This window comes from Oryza glaberrima, chromosome 2 (assembly GCF_000147395.1).
Source record: "Oryza glaberrima chromosome 2, OglaRS2, whole genome shotgun sequence".
In the NCBI taxonomy this organism is placed as follows: Eukaryota; Viridiplantae; Streptophyta; class Magnoliopsida; order Poales; family Poaceae; genus Oryza; species Oryza glaberrima.
The window spans coordinates 21,754,540-21,765,132 of NC_068327.1; the positions used below are offsets into that span (position 1 = coordinate 21,754,540).

At 48.0% G+C, this 10,593-nt stretch overlaps 2 protein-coding genes across 4 annotated transcripts; both read left to right on the top strand.

The window, feature by feature from the left end:
- Nucleotides 1-552: 552 nt before the first annotated feature.
- LOC127761016 (uncharacterized) lies at nt 553-5,332 on the top strand. Of its 3 annotated transcripts, XM_052285222.1 has the most exons (3): nt 553-648; nt 2,734-2,952; nt 3,075-5,332. In XM_052285222.1, exon 3 carries the CDS (start codon nt 3,090-3,092, stop codon nt 5,070-5,072), a length of 1,983 nt encoding a protein of 660 aa, XP_052141182.1. In that variant the 5' UTR covers nt 553-648; nt 2,734-2,952; nt 3,075-3,089; the 3' UTR covers nt 5,073-5,332. The 3 variants fall into 3 exon arrangements, with proteins under 3 accessions (XP_052141182.1, XP_052141181.1, XP_052141183.1); XM_052285221.1 differs by having other exon boundaries at nt 2,734-5,332; XM_052285223.1 differs by having other exon boundaries at nt 642-772; nt 2,734-5,332.
- Nucleotides 5,333-7,053: 1,721 nt separating this feature from the next.
- Nucleotides 7,054-9,732, top strand: LOC127763780 (uncharacterized). The gene is made up of 5 exons (XM_052288575.1): nt 7,054-7,311; nt 7,495-7,544; nt 7,738-7,861; nt 8,010-8,117; nt 8,818-9,732. Exons 1-5 carry the CDS (start codon nt 7,113-7,115, stop codon nt 9,471-9,473), a joined length of 1,137 nt encoding a protein of 378 aa, XP_052144535.1. The 5' UTR covers nt 7,054-7,112; the 3' UTR covers nt 9,474-9,732.
- The last annotated feature ends 861 nt before the right edge of the window (nt 9,733-10,593 follow it).

Consider the following 10,593-nt stretch of genomic DNA (forward strand, 5'->3'; position numbering starts at 1 on the left):
AAGCAACCAAATAGCATTAATACTTTTCTCGCGGAACCACTTTTTTTGTCCTTTTTCTTTTACGTACACACGTAAGTTTCATACCACAAACCTCTTAACCCACACGATTCTTTCTATATATACCACATTTACATCGTCGATAGATGATACAGAAAGTAAGACTAATCCTTTTTTTACTCTGCAAATTTGTGACAACAGCGAGGTGCTGAAAACATCACCATCGAAATTCCGTTCGGAAATAATGCTGTCACGGTTGAACAAAAGTAACCAAGGTGACCACTCGCAGCAGAGGAAGAAAAGTCCACCATCCGAAAATGTAGACCACCACAACCAAACGAGAGCGAGAGGAAAACCAAACCTGCACCACACACGCCGCGGCTCTCGTCGGCTTGAGCCGAGCCGATACAGTGCTCGTGCGCGCAGCGGCAGCAGCCGCGTCATCTTGACGTCGGCGCGGCAGCGAGCCGCCAACGAGCCGAGCCACCGGAAGACGCCACCATCAGCTTGACGGCCATAAATACGCTCTCTTCTCACTCTAATCAAATCTCTCTCTCTCTCTCTCTCTCTCTCTCTCTCAGCCAGCCACCGGAGTCGTTTCGTCTCGTCTCGTCTCCTCCGTTTGAGATTCCGAGATTCTACTAGCTATAGGTGATTCCCTCCTCTGGTTTTTTCCTCTCCTCCCAAATCCACGCCCTCTTGTTCAATTCCCTGGGCGAAATTAATCTTTTGGTTGTTTCTACCTTTGCTCTGATCGATCTATGTCTGCTTCCTGGTATGTATGGGTAGTAGAGTCGCAAGAATATTCGGTTAGGTCTGCATGTGTGTTAGTTATTTTTTTTAAAAAAATTTCTTCTGCGGGTGAGTTCTTGATTTCCCTGTAGCGATTCGAGTCTCTCTCTTCAGGTTGATGTCCATGGATGGGCTTCGGTTAGGGAATTGTTTGCGCGATTTTAGTTAGATCTGTCGCGTGTGCCCTGCTTTGTTTGTTTGGTTGGTTTGTGGGAATTCACAAGATTTTTTGTTTGTTTTGCTGGGTTTCTCGAAGCTTGTGCGGTAGGAAGTGTGAGCGAATTTGCTGATATTTTCTCTTTAGATTTAGCTTTTCTCTCTTCAAAACCAGATATCGAGGTACTGTTTACAAATTGTGACAGATATTGGACAAAGTTGTAGGGAAGCTCATATATGTGATTATTTTCTCTTCCACCTTGAAGCTTGCTGCATAAACTGAAACAGTTTTCCATATAAAAAACGGAAGAATTTCGCTTGATTTGTTCCTCATAGAACACCTTAGCAAACAGCCACACCCTATAAACGTAGTTAATTCTTTTAGTCCAGGACATGAATATACTCTCTTAGTATGGTACGGATTTGTATCGGAGTTGCTGCGGTTTAGGTAGTTTCAGGTATTTTTCCCACGTAAATCTGAAATGGTTTTCACAGCCATGGGTCCTACTAGAATACCACCAAGCTATTCAGCTTGTCTCATGCAAGCCAAGGCTCAAGGTGACACCTACGTTTGTGGTCAGGGTTGTTTAGTTAGCTGTTCGCTTGGTCATACGTATGAATCTTGTTTTGAATCCAATAGAACATCACATGCACAGGTAGCATCTCATGCTAGTGATGTTCTCTTTTCGTCGGTTACCGATCGTGTAGTCAACTGAATCAGAGATTCCAATTGTCCTAAAAAAATATGTGTATGTTCATGGTTATTAAGCTGAATATGCGGTTTGTACGGTGAAGAAACGATCTGGCATGTTTGCTCTGTTAGGTACGACATGAACATGCTAAATTAAGCAGTAATTCTATGAGAAAGTGGCGATTAATTGCACTGATCCGTTCTTAGTTATGCAGCATGAGATTTATGTGATTCAGTTCATCTGCTTAATTGTCAACATAGTTAGCATGACGTGCTGGGGTTCTAATTAGAATTGCTAAAAATTTCAGTCAAGTTGCTAGCCAACCCATTTTTGTCAAGAAAAAATGATGGGGGGACTCTGTTGATATGTGGATGTGCGGAAGTTTTGACTTTTATTATGTACTGGACACGCCTTTATATTTCTTAAATATTTAGAAGGTATATGTAATTATGAGTTCAAACTAAAATTTGGTCTAATAAACATTTCGTGATTATTTATTAGGTGAGACCTTGGGTTTAGCTTGAATTCCTGTATCTGACTAATTCTGTTTAACTCCCCTCTTGATAAATGGAATAACTAGTTTGCCTACGAAAACAAAGTTTAAAATTTTATAACGTGCAAAATATTAAAATGTATTTCTTGTAAACATTCACTCTACCGAAACATTAGTCATTCTACCGAGATAAAGTTTCCTTCGATGATAGTTTCGTGGTGTGTTGTAGCTGTTGTGATCAATGAATTAATGGTCAGGAGTAGCTGACTTCCTCACTGCAATTAAGCTTGATCTTGAACTCCTGTTGGGAAGACAGCAATTAAAATTTTAGTGGAACCATGTAATCAGTCAGAGAAACAGAGATTGTACGAGCACTGTTACAGAAAATGAAATTAGAAGCACAAAAAACCTGTAGCTCCTAAAAGTCTTCAGTTTCAGCAATTCAAAGTCATTCCCAAGACTTGATTGTTTGTTCTTCCTGAAGATCCCTGTGCAAAGAAGTCTAGACTGTCCTTTTCTAATTATGCATTTGATGATGCTACCAATCCTACAGTCGTTTGTGGCATGATCTTGAGCTGACTTACCATTTCCATCCTATTGCAGGACTTTTCAGTCTGGTAAATTTTTTCCATCAGACAGAAATTATCTGGCTACAACCTGCTGCTTCTTGATGCTCAACTACCAGAGAATTAACATCACTATCTCAGATGGTCTAGCCCGTCAGAGTTGAAGTACAGTCTGGATCAAAATTTTCCTGAAATCCAGACAGTAAGTTCATGGACAGGGCGGACACATCGGGTTTTGTCAGTGGTGGACTCATCGGTACTTCGCTGCTGCTGATTTTCTTCCACTTCGTCTACTCTCCAGTGCACATATAGAACAAGATCAAGAAGCACCTGATCTATCTTTGTCTCGTTGTTTCTTCCACCTTCTGTACATTGCAGGATTACTTAGCCTAGATGAATAACGGTTTTGCGGAAATCATTCGCCGCGGAAACCCACATCTGATGGATAATTCCGCAGTTGTGATAATGGGACACTCTGTGGCAAGCTACACCATGGACAGCCATGGACGGAGCTCTTCTTGCCTAGACCACCTGGGTTCATCAATGGAGAACAGTAGTATCCATTACAAGAGAGGTAACAACCGGAGGTCGGGTCATGGTGTGTCTGCGCAAGATGACGGCTGCGGGTTGGTTCTTGGATTGGGTCCATCGCCGGAGATGGGCTCCTCCGCGGCGCGCAGGTCGAAAGCGCCGGCGCCGGCGACATTGTTCAGCCAGAGGAGCTTCTCCTTCACCGAGCCAGGGGTGCTCAGCCTTGGGCTTCATCGGGGAGATCATGGTGGCGCGACGATTCAGCATCTGGAAGAAGCGCCTGCTGGGAACATCATCTCCTTCGCCGCCGCCGTCGATGAGGGCTCGACGTCGGCGAGGAGGAGCTCCGGTGGGTACATGCCGTCGCTGCTCTTCGCGCCTCGGCCCAACGCGTCGGCTCCTGAAGAGGCTCGTCATGATGTCGTGGCGGATCACACGGACAACACCGTGAGTGGTGGTGGCGCGCGCCATGGCCATGCGCGGCGTCGCGTCGTTCGTCAGCTCAGCCCTGAGCCTGAGCCTGAGCCTTCGGCGACCATGACGGAGACCTCGTTCGGTGTGAGCTCCGACGTGGTCACGGAGGTGACCAATCCTGTGACGACGCAGCCGGCGGCGGCGGCGGCGCAGTCGCAACGCCGGCATCCGAAGAAGTGCAGGTTCAAGGGGTGCTCCAAAGGAGCGCGAGGCGCGTCGGGGCTGTGCATCGCCCATGGCGGCGGGCAGAGGTGCCAGAAGCCCGGGTGCCACAAGGGCGCCGAGAGCCGCACGGCCTACTGCAAGGCGCATGGCGGTGGCCGCCGGTGCATGCAGCTCGGCTGCACCAAGAGCGCCGAGGGGAAGACGGATCACTGCATCGCCCACGGCGGCGGTCGCCGGTGCGGGCACCAGGGCTGCCCGAAGGCCGCGCGGGGGAAGTCCGGGCGGTGCATCAAGCATGGCGGAGGGAAGAGGTGTTCGGTCGAGGGCTGCATCCGGAGCGCGGAGGGGAGGGTCGGGCTCTGCATCTCCCACGGCGGCGGGCGGCGGTGCCAGTACCCGGACTGCCGCAAGGGCGCGCAGGGGAGCACGCTGTACTGCAAGGCGCACGGCGGCGGCAAGCGGTGCGTGTTCGACGGGTGCCTCAAGGGCGCGGAGGGGAGCACGCCGCTGTGCAAGGCGCACGGCGGCGGGAAGCGGTGCATGTTCGAGGGCGGCGGGCTCTGCCCCAAGAGCGTCCACGGCGGCACCAGCTTCTGCGTGGCGCACGGCGGCGGGAAGCGGTGCACGGTGCCCGGGTGCGGCAAGAGCGCCCGCGGCCGCACGGACTGCTGCGTCAAGCACGGCGGCGGCAAGCGGTGCAGGGTCGACGGCTGCGCCAAGAGCGCGCAGGGGAGCACGGAGTTCTGCAAGGCCCACGGCGGCGGCAAGCGCTGCACCTGGGCCACCGGCTGCGAGAAGTTCGCCCGCGGGCGGAGCGGCCTCTGCGCCGCGCACGGCACGCTCATGGCCTCACAGCAGCGTCGCGCCGGCGGCGGCGGGAGCATGATCGGTCCAGGGCTCTTCCACGGCCTCATCGGCGCCATGAACAACGGCTACTCGTCCTCCGGCGTCAGCACGGCGTCGGAGTACTCCGACGCCTGCGACGGCGCGGCGAGGAGGCAAGAGCTGATACCTCCTCAGGTGCTGGTCCCGAACTCCATGAAGTCGTCGTGCTCGTCGGCGCCGCCGCCGCTGCCGCCGCCGTCGTCGATGGGCAGGGGCAGAGAGGGAGGAGGGCTCGTCGTCCCCGAGGGGAGGGTGCACGGTGGCGGCCTCCTGTCGTTGCTCGGCGGGAGCTTCAGGAACGTCGACGTCGACGAGCTCTGAAGCAGCAGCGCTCGTGTGAGAAAATCAGTGTCAGTTTCTGCATCTCAAAAAACGGAGGAAAAAAAACGAAGAGAAAAAAAGAAAGAGATTCTATAGCTCATATAGATGTTAGGCTGGTATGAAACTTCATAGATTGTTTTGATGTTATTATCGTGTCAAGATTCAAGTCTCAGGGCATGAACTTGTCAGGGGATTTCAAATGTTTTGAGTTCGTTGTGAATAAAATGTAGTAGACATGAACTTGTCAGGGGATTTCATAAGTTTCGACGTCGACATGAACTTGTCAGGGGGTTTTTCGGGTGGAAAAGGCATTAAGCTGCGGTTCTTGTGAATGAAATGTATATGTAATAATCAGACATTTCTTTCTGCTACAATATAGAATCATCTAGTCGATGATTCTCAGAAATTCAAGACGAATATTTGGTTCTTTGACATTTCTGACCTTGCCAACCTTGCCACCATTTTGCCAATGACAAAATTGATCACTGCCAAATATTTTGGCAAAAATTGGCTGGCATTTTGTTCGGTTTGCTACCAAAGTTGTATTTTGGCCCAATTCAACTAAACCAAATAATTTAGCATGCTTTTTTTTTAAGCTACAAACGCCAAATGCATGACAAATATATTGACATTACCATTTTTTGGCTTGGGTAAATTTGTCACGGACCAAACAAGCCCTAAATGTGTTATCGTTTCTTAAACGCTGCCTGAATAGTTGTGAAAAATTCTTAAACAATTAGACAACACATGTTGTTGTATTACATATCCTTATATAAACATACAAAGCTACATTTGATCTAACCGCACGGTGAAAATGAGAAACTCTTTTAATCACTCGTGTGGATATATGTCCACTCGTTTATTACCACATATTAACGAAATGATTATGATTTTTTTTCAAAATAATAATAAGATAGATTAATACATAATATATCACTCTGCAAACATACGAATTTTACAAGTTGTAAAAAACAAATTTATCTGTGAATATATAGAGTTTAATTTGCTATTTTTGTTACAACTACAAATTTGGTTGTGAATATAAGCATACAAGTAAAAGTTTAATTTGTTAATTTTGTTATAATTTGTAGAAGTTAAATTTAAACTCGTATGTTTGTAGAGTGATCTATTACATATTAATCTTTTTTATCAGTTATTTTAAATATAATAATTTGATTGACATGTAGGGGGTGTTTGGTTCATGGCCACACTTTGTCACACCACACTTTTGGCTGCCACAGTTTGTTAGACATGTGTTTGGTTCACTGCCACAGTTGTGGCTTGCCACACTTTTTCAATAGCATGTTCTATATGTTATAGGCTCAATTTTTTTGTCAACTTTACCACACTTTGTGGCTAGCAATTTGTCCACCATACTTTTGTGGCTGTCACAACTTACCTAACGTTAGTTGTAGCACAGTATGGCCGGTAACCAAACACACCCGTAATAAATGAGTGGGACGTAGGGTAGTTTGCATGCCCTTGAGAGCTTAAATAGCTTTCCCTATGCTTCTCTACGACGGTGGCTTTGTCGCTGATCAGAGTTGCAATATAATGTTCGTCGAATCACTATTTTTGCACAGCCGAATTGCGTTGTAATGTTGAAACAACTACGCCCATACATTGCAATTGCAGCAATGCAGCATCCAACTCTGTTGCACGTAGTAGTAGCAACTAGCAACAGGTGTTGGTTGGTAGCAATAAGTGCACAAGCCGTAGCCAGAAATCTTCACGACACAACTACACAGATGCGCAACAGCGCAAAGCACTACAGCAGATCAGGCAAATGTGCAGCCATTTTAGCTGATTATGCACAGGAGATGGAAGCAAAGCAGACGGCGAAACTGCGGCACAGCATGAGGCGCTGGACCACCGTATCCTCTCACTGAAAACCTCGAGAACGGAAGGTCTCACACAAACCAAGATGGAGATCACTTTAAATCCACTAGACATCGCCATTGCCTTTGCATCTGCATATAAAGTAGCAGGTGGCCACTGTGCAGGCTGCATAGCGAGAAGAAGCTAGGCTTTGTTGTCAACATGGCAAAAGCTGTGCTTACACTGACTGTTCTTGCCTTCTTGTGCCTTGTGGCCCTCGGCTTGTCCGGCAGAGCCAATGCCAATGCAACGGCGGGGAGGAAGATGGTTGGGGTGTATGAGCTGAAGAAGGGGGATTTCTCCATCAGGGTCACCAACTGGGGAGCTACTCTCATGTCTGTGATTCTTCCCGATTCCAAAGGTATATGGTTCTTCTGAATTTTGCAGTTGAGTTTGTGGAATTGTGGTGCATATCCTCTTTATTTTTATAGGTGCTTTTATTTAGCACATTGCGACTTCATACGTTTTGTGGTGCATAATCCTTGTTTTTTGTACCTTCAGAGCATTTGTGAATTCATACGTTTTGGTTTTCTTTTCCCTGTAGGGAATTTGGCTGATGTAGTCCTTGGCTACGATACAGTTGCTGAATACGTTGTAAGATCATACATAATCCCCTCTGTTTCTTCATCCTCTTCCCTTCTTGCTGATCACTGATGTATTACTACAGTATATATAGATAAACAGATCTCAAACAAATTGTTCACTCTCAAATTAAGTGGCCCAAATAAATTTTCTTTTCTGAATCAAAGTTGGCTTGTGAATGAATGTGGCGTGCACATTAATTCAGAACGGGACGGCCTACTTCGGAGGACTGATCGGCCGCGTAGCCAACAGGATCGCCAACGCGCGGTTCACGCTGGACGGGAAGACCTACCGGCTGTTCCGCAACGACGGCAACAACTCGCTCCACGGTAACACAGGCCGCATGTGTACAGTGTGATCTCATCCCCTGTGCCGGATCGCCGGCTGGCTAAACTCTTTCAGTGATCTGTCAGTCTAGCTGTCACTAACTCATTGTTCATGCTTCATCGTCTTTGCTCTTGCTCTTGCTTTGCTTAGGTGGTCACCGTGGATTCAGCAAGGTCATATGGACGGTGAAGGAGCACGTCGCCGGCGGCGACTCGCCGCGCATCACGCTGTACTACCACAGCTTCGACGGGGAGCAAGGTAGTAACTGATCGATGATCTCGTGCTAGCCTAATTGGCTAATGATGAATTGCATATATTATGTTCTGTTTCTTCCTGCGATAACATTTTTTGCTTTAAGAAACACCTGAGCAAACTGGATGCATATTTAACTTTGGCACTAGCAAAGTAGCAAGCACTGCCAACGGCATCCTGCGGTCCACTTCTATCACATATATATTCACATTTTGAGGGGGAAGTGGGCGTTTTTCCTGCATATGCAATGTGCTTTTCTCATCCTTTCTCATCATGGAAAAGCTTGCTGTACTTCCACGATGTGTTGCAGCACAGCGAGCCTCATGCGCACACTATACTACTAAAGACATTATGGCAAACATTTCAGGAGGATAAAAAAGAAAAGGGAAGGCAAAAAGGCAGCAGAGCACTACTGCAATTTGCATATAGTGCATATGCATGCAACTCATTTTTATTGAGAGAACCTATCAAGTGCTCTATCGACAAAAATCTTGAAATATTAGTACTAGCAGTGTAGAGCACAATGTCATCAAACATTCTGCACATTTTAACTCGAACCATAGCAGTACGAATGCGAGAGAATTAATCTATAAACCCAAAAGGCCAAAAGCATATGCTGAAATTTGTCCAAGATTGCGATGAACTGCTGCTATGAAATGTTATCCAACATCGTCTCCCTTTTTTAGTACCTTTTTTGGTTAACCAGGTTTTCCGGGCGACCTGGACGTGTACGTGACGTACGAGCTGCCCCGCCCCTACGTGCTGGCCGTGCGCATGAACGCGACGGCGCGGGGCAAGGCCACGCCGGTGAACCTCGCCCACCACGCCTACTGGAACCTCGCCGGCGAGGGCAGCGGCGCCGCCAGCGTCCTCGCCGAGACGGTGCGGATCCACGCGTCGCGGTACACGCCCGTGGACGCCGCGACGCTCATCCCGACGGGGCGGGTCGCGCCCGTGGCCGGCACGCCCTACGACTTCCTCGCCGGCGCCCCGGTGGGCGCGCGCATCGTCGGCGCCGCCGTTCCCCGCGGCGCCGTCTCCGGTTACGACACCAACTACGCCGTGGACGGCGCCGCAGCCGACGGCGAGCGGCGGCGGCTCCGGCCGGTGGCGGAGGTCCGCGACGGCGCGACGGGGCGGGCGATGGAGGTGTGGGCGGACCAGCCGGGGGTGCAGTTCTACACGAGCAACGGGCTCGCCGGCGTGCGCGGCAAGGGCGGGAAGGTGTACGGCCGGTACGGCGCGCTGTGCTTGGAGACGCAGGGGTTCCCCGACGCCGTGAACCACCCGAGCTTCCCGTCGCAGATCGTCCGGCCGGGGCAGGTGTACGAGCACAACATGGTGTTCAAGTTCACCTTCTAGTGCGCACTTGGGCGGACCGTACGTAGCAGCATCCGATCCGTGCATGCGTGCGGCTGGTCGGATGTGTACTGTCACGTTGAGACCTGTAGTCCTGTACTGAAAAGGAATAATGGCGTGCGCTTGTTTCTTTGCTCCATCCTTGACTTTGGTCAACCAGTGAAGGGTCGACGGTGACTTCAGTATCGGAAGTCGGAAGTCGGAACTGCTAGCTGTGTGGGGAGTTTGTTGCAGTTCTTTAATCACAACCTCTTCCAAATAACCCAGATTTTCGTTCACATCGTGACAACTGAGAAAATGTAGTTAGACTAAAAACTAAAAAATATCTTTAAATTTTTATAAGCTGGTTATCAACCAATTGCTTCTTAGAATTTTAAGATTCCTCAAAAATCTTATATTCACCAACATATTGTTTCACTAAAATTATACGATACAATAATTAAGTACAATTAGTTGTCTCGAAAGTTCCAAAAAAAAAAAAGTAGTCTCAAAAGAATCTCAGCTTGTCTGCAAGGCTACGGCTTCACTGTTTCGTTGATGTGTTTCCTTCTGTGTTCCGTAGAGGCCATCGGTTTGTCAATTCTTTTTTGTGGGGCCCCACTATAAACGGAGATTACAACTTATAAGATTATTCTCTCCATCTGTCGCCAAATTACATAGTTAGCGATTACTCCTAATTAGCGTGGACCTCCAAGGAAACAAAAGCGCTAAATAGAAGGTACCAAATAAAAATTAAGGCGCCAAACCACAGAAAATAGATTAAGCTTTACATATGGCACATTATTATCGGATCACAATCATCTTCTTCGCAACAACAATGGCCTCTCTATCTAATCTTCCAAGGTCAACCAAGGGGGTGTACATCCTAGGGAAACCCTATGACGTCTCTAGACCCTAGTCATATTTATTCAATAGTCGTCATTGTTTTGAGTCCGGTTTTGCTTATATTATTTTTGCCATGCAATTTCGCTGCTAGATCGGTTTGTGGAACCCCAAATTCGAGTGTTTAATTATTCATATGCAACTGTGTTGCAATATATCTTGTTCTTGCTTGTGTTCTTCGATTCGCATGCAGGGATTAGCCTTCTCAACGAGGTCAACCGGGCAGTGCACGGTTGATAAC